A 21,965-nucleotide genomic window follows, 5' to 3' on the forward strand; every position below is an offset into this window, starting at 1 on the left:
TTATAAGGATACCAGTCATATTGGAGGTCTACCCTACTCCATTATGACCTCATCTTAACTAATCATATCTGCAACAAACCTATTTCCAAATTAAGTCACATTCTGAGGTCCCGAGGGTTAGGACTTTAACATATGAATTTTGAGAGGACACAATTCAACCCATAACAGAAACTTTGTCTCTCTCTCTCTCTCTCTTTCTCTCTTTTAACACGATAATGACCCTATGCAGGGGTATTTCTAGATGTCTACTGTCTCTGTGTGTGTGTGGTGGTGGGGGGCTTCTAGTACTGTTTTGGATTAATGTTGACAGACAGCAACCTGGAGCTGGGAAGCAATTTGGAGCCGTGACTTAGAGCAAAGCAAGTAAGCTTTTCCAGGAATTTGAACCCAGAATTTCATCCCCATGGCACTTTAATCCAGTAACAGCTCAGATGACCCTGGCCTTATCAGCCTGGTGCTCTAAGCAGTTGACCTAACAGTGTGTGCATGCGTATATGCACATGCGTATGTTATGTGCGTATATAAGTGTGTACACATAGTGTTGGACACAGAAATATCTCTGAGAACTGTCTCTTTATCACCTTTCAGATAAAATTATTCTCAGCTTGCTTAGTTGCAGTGTTTCCTAATTTGCATCTCCTAACGCTTTCATGCATCTCTCCCGAAGTGCATATGCAAAGAGCTTCAACCTCAGGGTCAGCCTGGCCATTTTACCATGATTTCTAGGAAACAATGTGTATTATTGGTTCATGCCCTCCTTCTATCCAGATTACAATTCTCCTTTTTTTTGGCATGACAACCTCTGTCTTTTGAAAGCAAATGTCCCCTATTTATTAAAGTCCTCCCCAACTTTTTCAGGTTGACTTTCACTAGTACCATTCTGGAGTTTTTTATACCTACGTTATGGTCCCATATGCTGTACTTTGGTGGTTTGTTTACCTGTCTGTAAGACTGTCTGCATAATTCATGGGCCTTGTGCAAGATAAAAATGCAGGGACTCTTGTTAAACTACTAAGAATTTCAAGATGGAGAGAGCAGAACCATAAAATAAGTGTGGGGTCCTTGTAAGAGCGTGGTCCATGAACTTGTCCTTGTCCACCCGCCTGGTTCATGGATTGTGACTATTCTCAGTTCCACAGTGCCCATCATTCAACAAACATTAGATGAATAAATGAATCAATATGTGAATGTCTATAAGAATAAGCTTTGATGAAAGGCAGCCATTTTGTAAGAGAGTCATTGCCGCTTTTAATTGCCTGCAGAAACCCTCACAGAATCACTGAGGTGAGAGTAAAAAAAAAAAAGGCTGCATGCAATTATTTGTAATAACAAATAATCCTACTCTGTGTGCATGTAAGACTTTTCATGTCCAAAACACGTTCAAAACATGAATTCATCCTTACAACAGCATCAATGAAATGGAAACTAGAGGGAGAATTTGAGGTATGCAAAATTTAATTACCAATATTAAAGTTTGCTGCATAACTCACACTCCTCCCACTGGGCCAGGAAACACATTCCATGCTATCTCCTCTCCCTATGAAAAACAAGAAAAGAACATGGGAACATAGTTCTATTATATCAGTCAGGAAGGAGGCAAAACTGTCCGCTGAGAAACTCCAAGGGGTGGGGAGAGGTATTTATACATCTGAAGGAGGGATGCATTTATTCACCTATGAGTTCCCTTTAGATTCTGGGAGCCCAGGTAAGCATCGTCATGACCACAGGGTGAGCTCGTTGTAGGTAATAAGGTTATAGGATAAAGCCCAGCCAGTTATTTCTCTCTACACCCAAGAAATGGTGGTGACTTCTTAGAATCCTGAGCCACATTCGGATACCCAGGTGGGGACTTTGTCTACATTATCAGAAGGTGGGGTGGAGTGTGGGTGTGGAAGAAAGCTTGGCCTTGTACAAAGACAGCCCAAACAGACTGGGCAACACGGATCTGCTTCCAGTACCCTGAACATCCTGAACTTTTGGATCCTCTAGGCTGGAGGCGTGGGGACAGGTGCACCTTCGCAGGGGGAGGAGCTGCTTGTCTTCTCTGGAGCAGAGAGAGCATGGAGGACACCTGGGTCCTGTATCCCACCAGGCATGAGGCCACTGGGTGAAGGTTGTCCTAGTGTCCTCAGCCAAGGACCCTTGCCTCCTGAAGGGAATGAGCACGTAACTCCACATTTCTCAAGTTGGGCTATGCATCGTAACTTCCTTCCAAAGGGAACAGTAAAAAGTTGGGGGAGATAAAAGGGTAACTTTCTGGAAGAGAGAGCTAACAAACACTACTTCAGCCAGGGGATCAAGGTCAACATCAAAGCACAAATGTTTGTTAGTTTCGTCTTCAGGCCTAGGTTTCTCCTCTGAAACACTTAGAGCTCTTCAGAAGGTACAAAATCTCTCTGGCATTAAAATTTGGTTTAACAAGTCGCTACAGATGGGGTCATCAAGCATCTCCCCGGCAAGCTTGTTTCCTTCTTCTTTGTGCACGAATACGTCCATGTACAGCCTGATCTACTCCCATTCCCGACCTGTGCTCAGGAGCAGTAGCTGAAGACTTCTAGGTCACATCGTTTTTTGCTGACCCCACTTTGGTTCCTTACATTTTTTGTGGTCACCCTGCAGACCATTTAAGATCAGTGTTAAAGCAAAGTAAATATGGCCTAAGAAGGACTCTGTACGTCTATATTCGAGTGGATGAGCTGCAACCTAGCTTAATGGTCAGAGAAAATTGGAAACCTAACTTAATAGTGTACACCTGTAACAACAGCTGCGGATTGGCCAACCCCATGGGCCATAATTCAACCAGTCATAGACGGCTGAATGTTCAAATGGTGTCCAAATAAGGCAAATGGCGAGCTGTAACCACTCTCACTGTTTCTGTACCTCACTTCCGATACCTGTACGTCACTTTATCTTTTTGGTCTATAAATTTGTTCTGACCACAAGGCATTCCTGGAGACTCTGTGAATCTGCTGTGATCCTGGGGGCTGCCCGATTCACAACTTGTTCATTGTTCAGTTAAACTCCTTTAAACTGAATTTGGCTGAAGACTTTCTTCTATCATCAGTCATGAGGTCCCATGAGACAGCAGTGACAGACTGGAAGAAACTTTAGACAGTAATTCTTGGTGGGAAGATAACTTGAGTTAAACCCAGAGTCTTGAGACTGAAATACTAAAGATATTTTGCACAGGGGTGGTGGTGAGAGAAGTGTTTCTTTTAATAAGCTCCCAAACACCACCCGCCTGACTCCTGTAACTTACGGCAATGAAGGCAGATGAAGACGCCTGGCCTTAGATTGAACATACACTCTTTCCACTTTGTGTTTGCTAATCTCATGTAACTCCTTTTAGTTTCTTTATTATGATTATTATTATTTTAAAACAAGCATTAAAACGTGCTTTGGCGCTCTTGCATATGCAAATAAGCAACCCTGGGAGGCTGCGCCTTTTCCAGGCCCTGGTGTTCTTTAGAAGCCAGGGTGTGCTGGGAGCACTGCAGGTGAGGGCACAGCTTCAGCCTGAGTCTGTTCCCTGGAGTTGTCTTCTAGTGTGTGCAGTGGGCTTTATGTGGCTTCCCAGCGCTCCATCTCAGAGAAAGACAAAACCAACTGGATATGGTGTGTGTACTTGTCAGACTGTTTATTTGCCATTCACACTGATTATAACACTGGATTTACAGAAGAAACTGTGGTACAAAGAGAGGAAAGCTCCGGCGGCTCCTGAACAGCAGCAGTCCAGCTGCCCTGCACAGGCTGGGCAGGATGAATGCTCCCGGGAGAGGGGAGGCGGCCCACCTGACTGTGTACAGTGGAGTACCTGCTCTCGTGTGCTATCTAGAAACACCTCGGAGAGGAGGTTTTGGGGTATTCTTTCAACTCATCTGGCTGAAGACACGAGCTTGACAGTTCCCCTTTAGGAAGCGTTCAGTATGATTGTATCAGGGAGAAAGAACCCCACGCATGATTTTTCAGGATGCTTTGAGACCAAACCCAATAACTGCCACACAAAAAGACCCTAGATGGGGGCTTGTTTAAATAGGACCACATTTCCCGTTGCTTTTTCAATAGATGTGTTATACCGTCATTTCAATTTGAAAGTTTATTTTTTTCCACTGATTTTTATACATCCAGAATAACACAAATATCCAACAGTTCTTTTTCTTTTTTTGCACATTCATTTCCCCTAGAACAAAAAGTGAACTTAAAAAAGAGTTGGAACCATGCTATTAGTTGTTTACAAAAGTGAATAAGAAGTAGCTCATTTTAAAGTCTGAAATAAAGTAGAAAGAAGCATTTTTTTCCCTACAGTATTCAGCAAACCTAAGAAAAAGTCCTTAGAAACACACAAAAAAAAATTGAAAAAAAGTTATAGGCGTTAACAATATTTTATAATGAAGCTTAAAATCTATTTACATACATAAATACAATTAACTTTGTTGATGCAACTCTTCTGGAAGGAAAAAAATAAAAAGCCAAACGATCAGCTTTACCGATACTGACCTGGCTAAAAACAAAAATCCCCAACAAATAAACAAATATCCCAAAACGAATGTATATGCTAGGGTAAACAAAAAGGCATTTTGTTCAGATGTAAAAAAAATGTTTTGTGAGATTATTGTCAAACAAATTTTCATGTATAAAAGACCCAAACATGTCATTCCCCCCCAAAAAAATAAAAACCAACAAAAATAAAAATCACCAGGACGGAATGTCCCAAGGAAACAGGTATTTCAAGGCAGAAATCTGCAATCCTAAATTGCAGGACATTTGAGTGAAACCATTCATTTCCTTTCTAATCAGAGCATTTCTGTTTATCTGCACAGAAACCCAAGGCAGCAGAAAGGCTGTTTACTCACTGATTGTGATTTGCCCAGGAAAGTTTTCGTTGCTGCATTTGGACTGCAAGCAGATCCAACATGGTTGGCAATGCCTCTGTTCTGCTGGAAGAAACCCATAAACAGGAGAAGTCTGACTCACCATGTTCCTTTATGTGAAGGGGGAAGAACTGGACCTGCTTGTGTTCTGCGATTTGGTACTGGGTGGGAGGTATGTGCTATCTCCTTAAGAGAACATAGGAAAATGAGGAGGGAGAAAGTGGAGTTTGGAAGATAGAAGAAGAAAGAAAAAGAGGGAGATATTGGGGGGAAGAGAGAAAGGAAAATGTATTTATAGCTAGTGAGAGAAACAGAAAGAACTGAAATATGTGCCCATGTTGAAATCATAAATAGGGACATGAGTAAGCAGTAGAAATGGCTTATTCAATACTTCTCCTGGACCAATGGTTCCCAGATACAAGCAGTTATCACATGACTGGCATAAGGATCTCATTGATACCTTAACTTTCCTGAAGGCAACGAATAAAAAGATACCTTAATCTACCTGAAGTCAATGAATTCAATTTTTCACACACACATACAAAAATGTGGTGCGTGAGACCTATCTCCAAAACAACTAAGGTTTGATTTTTTTTCTGAAACAATTAAATACTATATATGCTGGTAAGAGTCTGTGAAACTCTAAATGACCAAACCAGTGAATCCACAATAGTGACAAGCCCTCTCCACACATGACTTTGAGAGTAAAGGTTCAATGTGAAAAATTATCTAATTCACCTTGCAGAGCATGAGGCTGATTTTGAGTTGGAATATCTTCAGGTACCAGAATTAAACTGAAAAATATAATTTTTTACTTCATTTCTCTCCAGCATTTTTGCAAGTCAGACATGGCAACATGTGCTGAAAAGAACACTTACGTTCAATTTGGGGGAAACAGGCTAATGGTCCTTTTCAGAAATTAAATTTTTACATTTGCTGAAATTTGATGGTAATTTAGCTGCAAAAATGTAATATGGAATAACATATGAAACTGAGTTGTGGAGGGAATTCTGTCTAAAATGAAAGTGAATATATTCTGAGTTTTTCTGAGATCTGCTATAGCTCTTCTCTAGATAAGGACTTGACAACATAAGCTGCTTTACCCTTTAACTCTTACCAAAGTGCTTCTGCATGTGTGTAAAACAAATAATCAATATAGATATAAGAAACCTCAAAAACAAGTTGTTTTAAATAAGTCCAGCTGTTTTTGCTGCCTGCAGCCAAAGATTTGTTTAATTTGAATGCTTAAATTTATAAAATAAAAATCAAACACTGTTCTGAAGTCCTGCTTTCAAATACTCTTCAGAGTTGACCTGAAATCGTTTCAATGAATTTTAAGAGGTACGTTAAATAACCACCAGATCATTTGGAGCACACATATGTCAGAATCAGCAGTTAGTATTTATGAGTTGTACAACAACTGCATTCTGACCAAATCCTACAATAAAAATAGTGCCATAAAATTTACAGTGACATTGGATACCTTTGAATTGTAGCCACCGAAAGTAGTGACATGAATCTTTCCTGTCACACTGGTGCACAGGTAAAAGTCCACACACCCCATAGGGTAGGGCCTCAGCATGGTGAAAGCAACACAAAGATGTTGTGAGCAGCACAGGACCGGGGTGGGGGGATGGGGGGGGTCTTGCATAGGTGGGACCATATTTTCCCATTTGACTCCACTGAGGCACACAGAGGGAAATTGGCTCCTGGAGGTCTGCTTCTGGTGGGCCCCTAAATTGCTACAATCATAACCCCTAAATTCATTGATTTGGTTCCTATGTAAATGTGGCTCCCCTACACAGTTTACTTTGGATGTGTTCTGTTATACAGCATCTGTGAAATTATCAGATGACCATGAGGTGAGCAAATCCCTGGGCAGAAACTGAATCCTCTCCAAAGGTGTAATTATTGGCACCTGCTTCAACCCTCTGGAACTAGATTGACCTTCTCTGTTTGTAAGAAGGAAGTTAGATATGAGACCCTTTGTTGAGCCTGGGAGACAATTCCATACTTCTGATCCTTGGAGTGACCCTCAGTGTCTAAAAATCCTATTAAAAACATTGCTGCGTGAGCTACCCACTTGTTTGATGAACTTGAAAGGGAGTTTAATGTAAACAATACTTCTAGATAACCAAGTGATCACATTACTCATTCTTTTTTTTTAGCCTTCTTCAATGTGATACATTTAACTTTGGCTACTATCAAGAACAAAAAAAAATGTAGTACTTGATATTTTTCTTAATATAAGTACATTTAAATAATTAAAAAAGTATCAACACATAAGTAAATGTCTGAACATCAAGATACATAAATATCTGGGGATTCCTTGTGGGAATACAGTAGTTAAAAATGACCCAAAGCTGTAGCTGTTTCTCAAAAAAAACAGTTACTCAAAAGTCCAAAAGAAAAGTTAAATAAAACTTACAGAAAAGGGAATCATATTTCTTTCCATGGTCAAAGCAAGAAAGAAGCAAGCTCAATTTATATATATTTATATATACGTATATAAAAATAAAAACCACCCCAATGCAAATACGCATTTTGCAATTGATAAGGTGCGGAAAAATTAAAAATAAGAATTAGATGCCAAACAGGGCAAGTTGCATCCACCCCCCCCACCCCAACCAAAATTCCACACTCTTTGGAATAAACAACTTGGCTAAAAATTTAAGTCAAGGGTATAAAATCTTTCTTTTTATTCACAGCATTGCTAAATCAGAAGCATTCACAGTTTCCCTCCGGGAACCTTCCTGTTTGCTTTGCAGCGCGTCCCCTGGGTGCTGGGGCTGGTGGACACCCTCGAGGTGCGTCGGCTCGGACACTTCCGCGAGGGCCTGGGCGCAGGCGGACGGCGGCGGCGTGGGCTTCCGGGCGCAGGAGGCTGCGCGGGCCCGACCTACGGCGAGATCCAGGCCGCGGCGGGCTTGTGGAGAACAGGAGGCCCGGGCCCGGAGGAGGAGGCGGCGCCCCGCGGGGCCGAGCCAGGCCGCGCCCAGCGCCTCAGTAGGGCCTCCACACGGCCTCCTCCAGGCGCGCGGCGGGCGCCATGTTGGTGGGGGAGTTGCTGTGGCTGCCCTCGGCCTCCACCACGTCGCTCTGGTTCGGGAGGCTGGGGTTGAGCAGCGCCGAGCCGGTGGAGGCGTTGGTGCAGGGCGGCAGGATGCGCGGCGGCGAGCGCTCGCCGCCCACCATGGAGAACTGGTAGGAGCCGGCCGAAGCGCCGTAGTACAGGTGGTAGGAGGGAGAGCTGGCCTGGAACGGGCCGCCCTGCGCCTGCGATGAGCCTGGGTAGGGCGGCGGCAGGTAGGTGTGGTAGCGGGTGGCCGAACTCATGGCCGACATGCCGATGCCGATGCCCGAGGTGACCGGCGTCGGGGAGTAGGTGAAGGCACCCGGGTAGTGCATGCGGGGGTCGGAGATGGAGGGCAGCGCGGGGAACTGGCGCGGGTCGCTGAAGGCAGTCAGGTCGGGTGCCGCTGCAGGGCGGGCAAGAAAACGGAGCGGCAGTGAGTGGGGGGCCGCTGAGGCCACGGCTCTTCCCTCTGTCCCAGGGGTCCACCCAGGATGCTACCTAGGAGGATGGGAAGCCACTTAGGATTCTACTGCCCTGGAGGACAGGGACCACTTAGGATGCCACTCCTGACAGTGCAAGACCACCCAGAATGCTATGCCCAGGAGGACAGGGACCACGCAGGATGCCACCTCCTGAGAGGACGAGGACCACCCAGGATGCTATGCCCAGGAGGACAGGGACCACCCAGCCTGTCACCTCCCAAGAGGACAGGGGCCACCCAAGATGCCAGCCCCTGAGAGGATGAGGATCACCCAGGATACTATGCCCAGGAGGATGGGGACCACTCAGGATGCCACCTCTTGAGAGGACAGAAACCACCCAGGATGCTACCATCTGGGAGGATGGGGAGTACCCAGGATGCCATCTCCCAAGAAGATGGGGACCACTGAGGATGCCACCATCCGGGAGGACAGGGACCACCCAGATGCCACCTCCAAGAGGAGGGGGACCACCCAGGATGCTACCACCTAGGAGGACAGGGTACACCTAGGATGCTACCGTTCAGGGAGATAGATTGCTACCCAGAATCTACAGCCCAGGAAGATGGGAACCACACAGGATGCTACCACCTGGGAGGATGGGGGCCATCCAGAATGCTACTGCCCAGAGAGATGGGTTTCTACCCCGAATCTGTCACCCAAAATGATGAGGCACCACCCAGGAAGCTACTGCCCAGGAGGATGGTATAATGTACAGTAATATAATACAGTAATATAGAATATCATGTAATGTAATATGACATATGATATGTGAAATGATCTCGTATAGCATAATGTAATATGTATAGTATAGATATAATATGCAGTAGTATCTACTATAACATGTATAACATGTATAAAATGTTGATATAATCCCAGAGTTGGCAAACTGCAGCCTGCCAGCCAATCTGGTTGCCACCAATTTTTGCATGTCCCAGGAGGTGAGAATGCATTTTACTTTTCTTAAATGGTTGAAAAAAAATCCAAAAAGAATACTTCCTGACCTGTTAAAATTATAGGAAATTCAAACTTCAGGGTCTATCCATACTTTGGAACACATCCTCACTCAATTCTTTCATGTACTGCATATGGCTGCTTTAGAGCCACCACTGTGAAGTCAGGTGGTCAGTATAGAGACTGCAGGGACCACAAAACCTAAAATATTTATTATTATTTATGTTTTTGAGAGAGTCTCAATCTGTCGCCATGGTTGGAGCGCAGTCACGTGATCTCAGCTCATTGCACCTACCACCTCCTGGGCTCAAGCAATTCACCTGCCTCAGCCTCCTGAGTAGCTGGGATTACAGGCACCTGCCACTATGCCTGGCAATTTTTGTATTTTTAGTAGAGATGGGATTTCACCACATTGGCCAGGCTGGTCTCGAACTCCCGACCTCAAGTGATCGGCCTGCCTCAGCCTTCCAAAGTGCTGGGATTATAGGTGTGAACCACCGTGCCCGAACCTAAAATATTTATTCTCTGGCCCTTTACAGAAAAAAAGTTTGTTGACCCTCCGTTTAATCAGTATATTGATATGCCAATAATAATATAATCTAATTTGTGATATTAATATAACAAGTGATAATTTGACACTGTGTAATAATTACTAATGTAATGGATAAATATGTCACTACTAACAATATGTTATATGTAATATCCTAACAATATTAATATGTCATAATACAGTACACATAATATTTAGGCTGACTCATAGAAAATTGCCATTTTTGTAGGCCTCCGACAGTTGAAATATTGATAATTTCCCAGTATTTAAGCGAATGCATGGCTCAGTAATGACTGTTGAGTGAATGTCAGGGACTATCATTACCATTCCTCCCTCTCCATATCTACCTTCAAACTACTTCCACAATTTTAGAAACAGTAGAGACTTGAGTACACCTGGTATTCCCTATTATGTACCTCACTGGTTTGGCAACACAAGTAGATGTAGGACCTTGATTTATCTACTCTATGTTTTGCATATGTGGAAATTTTACCAGAAATGCAAAGCTTTGTCTCTAAAACTCACTGTTACGACTATGCATTATTTTGTTAGAATTATGCATTTACATTTTCACCAGCTGGCTTTAGGGCTGTCCCATGGTCCACTGGCTCTGCATTTTTCTTACGTACAGGCCGCCCTTGGGACTACAGAGGATTTGTGTGCTAGGCAGGGTTCCCTGTGTCTGTAGATGACAGTTTCTCAACCGTGACACTATAGATATTTTGGGCCAGATCATGATTTGATCATGGGGTAGAGGGGGGCTGTCTTGTTCATCGTAGAATGTTTGGCAGCATCTCTGCTTTACCCAGTAGATGCTAGTAGCATCCTCCTCCCCTCTTGTCACAACCCAGAATGTCTTCAGACATTGCCAGATATCCTAAGGGTGGGGTAAGGGGAGCGAAGTCCCTCCAGCTGAGAACCACCACTGCAGATGCAGGAGGGCACGCTGGAGTAGTTCAGGCTCCTCAGAATTACTCATTAAATGACCAGGCTAGGACTCTCCTCCTTATATCAGCAAATCCACAGACAGCAACAAACAGCAGAAACAGGAATTAATTGTTTTAAAATGTGAAGTTCTCAATCAACACAAAAAATAAATCTTAAGCTCAGATGGCATGTAGCCTGTGTCCTTTTGAGTTCAGGCTGATAGAGAAAGTTGATGGAGCCAAAAGCTTGCTCTGAAAGGAAAGCTACCAGGGTGGATTAATCTGTTTTTGGAAGGCATCGGCAGTTGATCAACTTCCTCATATTTCAAGCCTATTATTCCAGCAGGGAGAGCTAGTGTGTTCTCGTTCTCCCTCCCCCTCTCTCTCTCACACTCTCTTCCACACCCCATCCTCCCTCACTCTGATGGTCTTTTATTGCCCTCACTCGTTTTTTAAAAATGAACTCCCCTGTACCTTTGGGGTGAATGTGATGAGGGGATACACTCCTCATCAGAGAGGTAATTAAAGTTTATAGAAACAGCCCAAGTCTGTAGCAGATCCCTTCACTAATGAGGAAACCAGGAGTCTGACTTTCAAACAAACACTCCTGTTAATCTTTTCAAAGCCAGGCAGACATGTGGGCAGGGAAAAAGTTGTAAATGGACAGTGGTTCTGAGGCTGCCCTTCCTTGGCCACACTCTAGTCATTCTTGAGCCAGGCCACACCTCATTCCACAGAGTTCATCCCTGCCCGCTCACTGGGGCAATCTGTGAGCAAGCCCTGTGTCACTTGCTTTTGCTGACATGGAGAGCTGTGACATGTTTGAGAGTTAACAGGAAGCTTTACTCCATTTTTTTTCCAGTTAGATTTGTAGAGTTTACAGAGAAGCTGGGACAGGAGGAAAAGCATTAGGCAAATACAGTCAGTTTGTTGTCATCTGATGCAATACTCTGGACACAAATAAATGACTCTGCCCATTATTCTTCTTGCTTCATTTGCCCTGAGACAAAAAGGTGAATCCACTGGAAAATGAAAGGTCACCCTGTTTTACAGCAATGTCTGGACATGCTCTGCCAGTAGGTTCCAGCTACTACATGGTAATGTGATGGTACCAAGTTCCTGGAATCTGGAGTGAGTCTGTGATTTGTCATGGACATAAGAGCTGGAATGATGTTACAGTGTCAGCTGCTGTGGGAAAATAGTTCTTTCACTTGTGGACAGACCATCCAAAAACAAGAGCTGAAATGTTGCTTATGGTCTTTCTTCTATGTACACATGAACAACGTGATGCTACGAAAGACCATCCATTTGGTCAAATTAACTTTTTTACACGTATTTTGATAATAAAATACCCTCTGCCCTCTAGATATGCTCAGATTCAAATGCTCTATTCAAATGTTGGTTTTCATCTTTATGTCTTGTCTCGGCTCCCTTATTCAGACCCATCAGTCTGTACAATTCACCCATCCAGTCATAGCTCTTCTGTCCTTTTGACTGGCCTGGTGTCCCCTGATTCAGCAGCAGTGTGGGTGGAGTTGGGGACTCCTGATATTCACAGGGAGTTTTTAAGAGTCGGAAACCTAGGGCTTTGGAGGTCCAGGTATTTTGGTTGGAAATGCTTTCCCATTGATGGGGATATTTGCCATGACAGATCAAGTCTTTGCTCTCCAGCTTGACATGGATAAAAGCAGCCTCGCTCCAGGGCCCCTCCCACTGCCCCCAGAGGATTAAACAACCTGAGCAGGTAATGGCTGCCTTAAAAGGAGCTTTTGCATGACTCAGATTAATGCATGCTGTCTGTCGCCCAGGTTGGCAGCTAAACATTAATTTTTTTTAAAAAAGAAAAGTGAACCTCTAGATGACAACTCTTTTCAGACAAGGTGTGGAATCTGTCTGCAAAGGATAGAGAGAGAGAGACAGAGTCCAAGTCCCCAGCGCAGAAGGAAGCCCAGGTGGGGCTGGGGGTGGGGAGAGGAGCAGAGCACAAAGCTGTCGGGCCAGATTAAAAGGCAAAGCAGCCACAGAGCAGTGTCAGGTTCTCAAAGCTGTCGGCCAGGCAGCCACTTTCCTTTTATGTATTCCACCCCCCTCCTGCCTCCAGGTTTATGACACTTTTCAGGCCTGTGCTCCAGGCTTGATTTCTCAGAAGGAGTTCTGCCAAATTGAAGAGCAGTCTCCCATACTGTTCTATGCCACTGTGAAAACTCATCTGGAATTCTGTCCTCCCTTCAAGATTCTTCTTGGGTTCTGAAATGGGACATGGTTTTTATCTACTTCACACTCCCATGCCATAAAATGTTCTTCCTTACTCCTTGGGTGATTGAAGTCCAGGGTATTCACAAGTGTAACTGTGATATAGGACTTTGGAGTGCACATGTTACTGATTCCTTTTATTAAAGTCACCCTTCCATCTGAACACCAGTCAGCTGGAGGAGTTGGCCCTGAGGGTTCTTAGACTATAAGATGCTGATCTTGGGTGATGACCAAGTCAAGAGATGTAATAAATTCCAAAGTTTAGACCCATAGCAGGAACATTTCCAAGGAGAAGAGGCATCATTTCAAGTGAAGACCCTAGCCAGTGGGTAGAGGGGTGCCACTGAGAAGAATCAGTAAAAGCTGACAAGTGCCTTTGTTCTTGAGGGATAAGCTTCTAGAAATCACAAGCTAAACAAGATGCCATGACGTCTGTGCTACTCTCTCAGTGCTTTAGACCAGCACGTACTATGAAAATATTGGCATTAATGGTCAAAAGGAATGTGAAAACCGAGCACCTGAGTTGGCTTTTCAATTTTACTATAGCACCCAAGAATACTGGAAGGCAGTGGTTCTCACCTGGGGGCAGTTTCTCCCCCTGGAACATTTGGAAATGTCTGGAGACATTTTTCATTGTCCTAACTGGGGTAGGGGGGATGCTAGTGGCATCCAGAGGCCAAGGATGCTGCTAAATATTCTCCAGTGCACAGGACAGACTCCCCAAAGAATTATTTGGCCCCAAATGTCAACAGTACTGCTGTTGCGAATCTCTGGGAAGGCATTCTGTGAAGCTCTAAGAAGCAGCTAAGGCATCTGGTGAAACCTGAAGTAATCACAACTGTCTGGAAAACACAGTATTACACAACATTTAAAATGGCAGACATGACTCCCCTGCCCCTGTGCCTGCCCCCTAATCTGCTATAATCTGATCCCAAGAGCTGAAAAGCAGGACTCACCCCCTCCCCCCAAAACACACATGCAAGTGTGTTTGCAGGCATCATAACACTGAGGTTCTCTGAAGTATTTTCACAGTTTGATGCGGCTCCAATTTCAAAGCCCCAAACACTAAGTTTCTTCTTTTGCCTTCAACAAAGGAATTTTTCTCTGTAACTCTGATTTCCCTGCCCACGAGCAAAGGTGAGTGCCAAGCCCAAAGGGCCCATAGGTTAAATGACTAATACTTAATGAGCTCATATTAACAACAATTATGCTAATCATGACACCTGAGCTTTTCACGCTGTTCCTGTAGCCTCTGTATGAACAGCACTTAGTTGGAAATGTCTCATTTGGGGTATACAGTTGGTTCTATGTATGGGTGGGTTCTGCATCTGTTCAACCAATTATAGATCAAAAATATTATTTAAAAAAAGGATGGGTGTGTCTGTATTAGACATATACAGACTTTTTTTCTTGTCATTATTCACTAAACAATACAGTATAACAAGTATTTACATAGCATTTACATTGTATTCGATATTACAAGTAATCTAGAGATGCTTTAAATATATGGGAGGATATATATAAGTTATATATAAATATTATAACATTTTATATGAGGCACTTAAACATTCATGGATTTTGATATCCATGGGGGGGGGAAGGCGGATACTGAGAGTGGCTGTATTTACTTCCCATTCTACATGTACCCCGTCTGCTGTCTATGTGGTCTGTGAAGATTTATCACCACCACATGGAGCAGTCCCAGCAGTCCAGAGTTATGTTGGAAGAATGAGTCCTAAAAGGTGACTACTTTGGCTTTTTATATTGTTCTTAACCCTTCAGTCACCATCCTTTTTTGCCAGATGTGAACAACTTTAGAATGTCTAAGGAATCAACTTCTCCCAGCCACTTCTGCCTTCACATCCACAATCTCTGCCTCTAAGTGTGCAAGAAAATCAGTGAATGAGCATGGGACTCAGAGTCGAGATAGGTCACCTTGTCTTTAAACCATATTTTACTCATTTAATAATGTTCTGCCAACCCCTTCCTACACCTCTAGTCTCCTGGACCTTCCACCCCAGCTCAGCTGCGAAGAGTGTGTTTTCAAGTGGCTTACTTGAGAGTCGACTGGAAAGTTCTGCAGAGAGGGTTGTCATGCCGCTGGCACGTCCGGGTGAAATGGGTGTTGCTGGGTGCACAGAAGGAGAGGCAATGGATCCCAGGTACTGGTAGGACTGATCGTAGGACCACGGTGGGGATGGCTGGATCTGCCTTGTGTCTGAAGATAATCAGAAAGGTCAATTAGACGTTAAGTGAGGTGGGATTTAAAAAACAAAATGTCTTTTAATAAGAAATGAGTAGCCTTTGTTTAAATATGTCACACACATGTATGTGGCCTATGTACCATGGTTTAATAAGCCTACTCAAGTCCAAGTATCTGCCTCTGTTGGATTATTTCCCCACAAAAGAGACTGAATCCTTGGAGACTGTCACCTGATAACTATTCCTACCAAAGGTTTTATTTAATCATGCTAACAATGATGAGAGAACTGGATTACGCTTTCAAGGTAGAAATATTAATGTCCAGACTGTTGAACTGCAGTTGATTAATGTCCAGACTGTTGAACTTGACAACTTCAAGTATCATATGACTGCTGAGACAATTTCAGCTTTACCAATAATTACAATTATCATCATCAGAAACATTTTATAAATTTAGGAGATCACCTCTCTGTATTCAGTAAGAATGCAGAGTTTTTGGAGTTTTTTTTTGTACCTTTGGTAAAAAGTATTCCATGGGCTGGTAAATGTTTTATATTTAGATGAATTATCTCCCAAGGATGTCAGGAAAGAAGGTCTGGCTGGCAAACTGGCAATGAGGTCTAATGACTAGTTCACAAACCCAGCAGTAGAACTGGCCCTATCAACCAAGGCCTTCTGTTCCTTTTCAGGACTTCAAGTTTGCAACTTTTAAAAGTCAGTTTTTGAGCGGATATTTTATAGATTGCCATTATAAGAGGCCTGGGATAGAGAGGAGACGAAAGTCTGACTTCAAAAGATTTAGACAAAATGGATTTTCTAAATTTGACTCCAGCATTCAAAGGAGTCTTAATTTTCAAAAGCATCATACTGTTTGCAGATGAAAAGGAAAACCAGCTCTATTCTTAGGCAAATGTGTAAGGAAATTTAAATTGGACAGTGTCCCACTAGAAGACAGTTTTACATTTCTTTGGAGTTAAACATTAATTTTCTCTTTATGTCCCACCTTCTTGTGGACAAAGATAACTGTGAACTACCATAACTCCCACGGGTCTTTACCAGAGCTTCATGATCCTGCAAGTAGTGGTGTAGGAAGAGCAGACTTCTTTAGGAAAATACAGGGTATAAGTTTTGTATAGGTCATGACATAAAGAAATGAGCCATTCCTACTCATTATAAAATATTCAGATCTGCTTTCTCCAGGGGCTTTTCATTTCCAGCAGTTCAAGTTTGCCTTTCTGTTTATCTCTTTGAAGCTGCCACAGTGGATAACAGAATCAGACATTTGGAGACCAAGTCTTCCTCCCCAGTATTTCTGCTGACAAGCCTCCCTCCCTCCCTCTCTCATACTGATTCATTTTTTTCTTTTCTGTGTGTGCATGAAAATAGCTGATTTTTTAAGTTTAAAAAACCAGGTAGTTCCTGGGCAAATGTTTTAACTTAGAATCTTTGAAATCTAATATTAAAGAAAGGTCTTCATTGTATTCCAAATTTTAGAGGATTTAAAAAGGTGGTAAGAACAAAAGAGCTGGTCCATTTCAAACTCAGCAGAAAATAAATGTTCAACCTTGGCTGAAGTTCCTGTGTGACCTTACAGCTAACAGTGTTTCCAATAACTAAAAGCAAACAGAAATAGCAGACTGTTCAATAGTCCCATGCTACTCCAAGTATTTTGCTCCAAGTGAAAAAAACCCATATACTTAGATATTTTCTATAAGACATGTGTATATTCTAGATACACACATTTACTAAATGGATATATAGTACTCCAATAGTTTAATCATTTAAAAAGCAAACAAAAGAGGTTTTAGAATTGTCATAAAGCCCCCCAGGGTGTGAATTGCGGTACACTAATTCATGCCTTATTGTGTAGACAGCCTCACACCTCTAACCTCACGTCTAAAGCCACACTAAGCATAAAGTATTATGCCATGATTCGTGCTCTGTCATGTTTTACTGTAGCGAAAAAGTTGTGCTAGGCTTTTCTAAACTCATAATTAAACCATGCAAACGTTGCATAATATTTCACAGCCTTTAAAAAATATGCTTTGGTAAAATGATCTTTATGATTGAAGTCCCAGTTCTGTGAGTTTTTTTTTTTTTTTTTTAAAGACAGGTTTGCAGATTCCACATTTTCTGACTTCACACCATAACTTAGCTTTTCAGGTGTTGGAGTGGGTGGGGGATGGCAGTATACACCCTGAAGCCCACCCGCCCCCTATCAGTTTTCTTTCATGTGACCACAGTGACCTGTGCTTGGGTTCATTGCCAGTGGTGGGCCAGAAGGTGGGGATGGTGAGCCTCTGATGTTGGGGGTTTAGTTGTTTCCTCTTCCACATGTCTTACTAATAGAAAACAAAAACAAAAAGGCCTGATAATGTGGTGCATTCTCGGTTTAATATTCATTACTGTCTTTGGTCTGATGGGGCCAACTTGAACTCGTGGGCCACTTGAGCACTGGATTAATAGGCAGGAGGGGTGGGCTCTGGGTCTGTGTGGTGAGCGACTGGGTGACCTTGGATTACTCACTTACACTTCCTTATTCTCACCTCTGAAGGGAGATGATCCCTATATCCTTTCCAATGGTGACGGAGCAGGATTCCAATTCCAATAGGTCCTACACAATACTTCTTTGCTTTACTTGTACATTAAGCAGAGTGAGGGAAGAATCAGATGTGGGGTAAAGAGTGGTGCCTGTAATAATAAATATGTGTATTCTGGGAGGAGGAAGTAGAGGGCAGAAAGATGGGAGTTATCCAGAAAGGCCACAGGCTGAGGAAGAGAACCACTGTCAGTCATTCTCCAGAGCACAGGGCTACTTGTTCTTGAAAGAGTTGCCTCTAATAAGTCAATCCGTCAAAGAACAAAAGCTTACTGAACATTTACTATGTACCAGGAATGTGCCAATTTACCTAGTAGCAGAGTGTTGGTGATAAATAAGACCAATATGGTCCCTGCCCCACTGGCACTTACAGTCAGTGAGGATCTCAGGACCTTGTGATGCTTGGAAAGGCATCTTCCTATTGCATTAATCATCATACTGGGTGTTGCTTCATTCATTCATTTATTCATTCATATGTTCATGAAGTTACTTTTTCATTCACTCATATTTCCAGCAAACATTTTTTCTTCACTAGGGCCACTGTCTTGGGGACTCACTAGCGTATGGAAAGTTCCTGCCTTCTAGGAGTTACAGCTACTGGGGCGCCTAAGGGCTGTATCTGGGCTAACTGCTAGATTAGCTGCCTAATTTGGACTTGTAAACAGCTGTTCCCAAGGGAGAAACAAGAACCCTAGTGGTGTTTATTACATGCTTATGTTCTGCCTCTGAGAGGAGGAGACTAGGGAAAGCACCAAATTTAAATCACAGACAGATTTCAGTTTGTATCCTGCCTTCACCATAAACCAACTGGATGACCTTAGGCAGGTCACTGATTTTCTCTGAATCATAGTTATAATTGTGACTTCAAAGGGTAATAGGAAAAAGTGAGATAAGCTATATGGAAAGCAAGTATCACAATTTCTGGCCATAGTAAATGCTCAATAAGCCTGAGTAACGTTTATGATTATATGACTAAAAAGGAAGAGAAATCCATGCCAAGGGACCTATCTGATGTTCATTGGTAAGACCACACACATTTCCTCCAGGATAAGGCTCAAATAATAGTGTTTTGTTCACAGCTAGAGTCTTGGCAGGCACACTCTTCAGGCTAGAGAGGAGCTGGGCTCAGGAGATTAAATGGTAAAGGGGCAAGGAAATTGGAAATTTGGGATTAGGTTGGAGAAGGCAGGAATTCAGTATCTCAACCAATTCACGTTTCCATTAAAAAATACTGGATTCAAAAATTTAAATTTGAGCCTCTGTGCATACTGGTTTTCCAGGCTAAATGATGTTTAATGCAGCCACTTTACTGAGACCATTTTGTAATGGGTTATTTTCAGCTTTTTAATAATCAAATAATGGGTAAAACAGGGCTCCCTTTCCACATTCTTGATCCCTATTCCCTTCCATCTGAAATGGGAAGTTAGGGATAAGGTAGAGTTGAGGTTAGTGGTGAGCTCAGGAGTGTACATGGCATATATCACACTAGAAGAAAGGAGAGTGCTTTTATCTTTTGATGCAGCAATATTAAAATGTCTCTAGAGTCAACAATGACCCTACTAAATAATTCATGTCAATGTCCTGCTGCTTCCAGTTTCAGTTCCAAAATGTAAAGAGCTTGAGAGTCATCACTCTTGTTTTTATAAGAAAAAATGCTGAACAAACTAAAAATTCATGACTTTTCTTAAGTCCCCTGGAAAGCTGAAGTTGCAGGGCAAACTGCCACCCCAAAATTTTGAGGCCAATACAGAGAATCAAAGCGAGGTCTGCTTGCTGGGAGCAGAAGTTCTGAATTCATAAATTGATAGGAACACTTAATGGTGATTTTGACAAATTGTTAGAGGGTGAGTAGAGACTAGTGTGAGAATAAGACACTCCCGGGGGCTACAGTTTCAGGAGGAAGTGCACTGTTGTGGCCTTTTCATTCAGGAACTCCACCAGATTCTCACAGGATTCAGTATGTTATGATAACAGTGGGTTATGGCTGAAAGAGCTTCAACATATTGACTATTTAAAGAGGAGTTCATAGAGAAGCTCACAGATGACATGGGAGGCAAAAACAAGGACACTAGAGGAATTTGAAACCTCTGGTACCTTCTGCAGACATTAACTACAGCCCAACTCTTAGCTACATGAAAATAATAACTCACACTAAAGGCGTGTTTGCTTCAGTTCCTATTACCTGATAAATAATGTCCAGCTTTCAATAAAAAACTATAAGAAAGGCAAGAAAAAACACAGGTAAAGCAAGCATCCGAACCAGACTCAGATGTGACACAGATTTTGGAATTACCAAACAGGGACTTACCAAACAGGGAATTTAATGATGATGAACATGATAAGGGCTCTCGTGGTAAAATAAGACAACATGCAAGAACAGATGGGTAATATGGGCAGGGAGATGGAAACTCTTAATACTCAAAAGGAAATTCTAAAAACTAAAAACACCAGAACAGAAATGAGGAATGGCTTACTTCATAGACAGGACATGACCGAAGAATCAGTGAACTTGAAGATACAGAAACATACCAAACAAAAAGATAAAGAGGAAAAAGAAAGAATATCCAAGAACTGTGAGACAATTTTAAAAGGTGTAACGTGTAATTGGAATACCAAAAGGAGAAGAAAAAGAAAACAGAGTAGAAGAAATATTTGAAGTATTGATGGCTACAAATTTTCCAGAATTAATGACAGATACCAAACCACAGATCCAGAAAGCTCAGAGAACACCAAGCAGGATAAACACCAAATCTACAATCAGACATAACATATCTAAACTTCAGAAAACCAAAGAGAAGAGAAAATATTGGAAGATGCCAGAGAGGGGGAAAAAGCCAACACCTTACCCACAGAGGAACAAGGATAAGAATTATATCATCTTTCTCTTCAGAAACCATGCAAACAAAAAGAGAGTAGAGTAAATAAAGTGTTGCAACAAAAAAAGCCACCAACCTATAATTCTACATCCCGCAAAATTATCCTTCAAATTCAAAGAAATAGGGATACTTTCTGACAAACAAAACTGGAATAATTCATTGCCAGCTGACCTGCCCTATGAGAAATGTTAACAAGAAGTGCATTAAAAAGGAAGAGCACTGGAAAAGGACTGTATTAAGGTAAAATAAAGTCTTATTTTTCTTAACTGATCTGAAAGACAACTGTTTATAATGATAATAGTAACAAAGTATTGGGTGAGTGTAGCATGTGGATAAATGAAAGGCAGTAATGATATAGACAGGAAGGAAGAAGCGGTACAGTTATTTGATGCTAGATGTAGATTAGTTATACATGTACTTTCCAAACTCTAGGGCAATCACTAAAAATATTTTTAAAAAAGAATAATTAACATGCTAACAAAGGAGATAAAATGGAATCATATAAGATGTTCAATTAAACCTATAAAGGCAGAAAAAGGTGTGGGGGAAGAATCAGGTGCAACAAATATAAAAGTTATAAATATGATTGGCACTACAGTTACATTAATTAGGTTAAATATGGATACTCTAAATGCACCAATTTAAAGACAGAGATTGTCAGTGTGAATTAAAAACAAGACCCAACTACACATTGTCTACAAGGGACCCACTTTAAATAAAAAGACTCATAGAGGTTAAAAGTAAAGGGATGGGAAAAGATACACCACACTAACACTGATTGAAAGAAAGCCGGTACAGCTATATTAATTTTATACAAAGCTGACTTCAGAGGAAGGACAATTTTCAGGGATAAAGAAAGGAATTACATTGGATACTGTGGGTGAATTCTCTAAGAAGACTTCATCTTTAATATATGTCCACCTAAAAACTGAGTGTCAAAAAACATGAGGCAAAAACTAATAGTACTACAGAGCGAAATAGGTAAATACGCTATTACAATTGGAGATTTCAACAACCCTCTTTCAGTAATTGATACATCAAGCAGGCAGAAAATTAGGACACAGTTGACCTAAACGGCACAATCAGTCAGCTTGATCTAATTAACGTTTATAGAATACTCTAGCAGCAGCAGAATACACATTCTTCAGCTCACATGGAACATTCACCAAGATAGGCCAT

At 42.1% G+C, this 21,965-nt stretch overlaps 1 protein-coding gene across 4 annotated transcripts in view; it reads right to left on the reverse strand.

Moving 5' to 3' along the window:
• Window positions 1-7,734: 7,734 nt before the first annotated feature.
• The window catches only part of RUNX1 (RUNX family transcription factor 1), a 254,383-nt gene continuing 240,152 nt past the window's right edge, over window positions 7,735-21,965 (reverse strand). For all 4 annotated transcript variants that reach the window (XM_017526209.2, XM_017526203.2, XM_017526205.2 and 1 more), the window contains 2 exons: window positions 15,166-15,327; window positions 7,735-8,350 (listed from right to left, as the gene is read on the reverse strand). In XM_017526209.2, coding sequence (XP_017381698.1) covers window positions 7,875-8,350; window positions 15,166-15,327 — 638 coding nt within the window. In that variant the 3' untranslated portion in view covers window positions 7,735-7,874. The remainder of the gene's footprint in view (window positions 8,351-15,165; window positions 15,328-21,965) is intronic.

Source organism: Cebus imitator, unplaced genomic scaffold (assembly GCF_001604975.1).
Source record: "Cebus imitator isolate Cc_AM_T3 unplaced genomic scaffold, Cebus_imitator-1.0 Scaffold41, whole genome shotgun sequence".
Taxonomy (NCBI): domain Eukaryota; kingdom Metazoa; phylum Chordata; class Mammalia; order Primates; family Cebidae; genus Cebus; species Cebus imitator.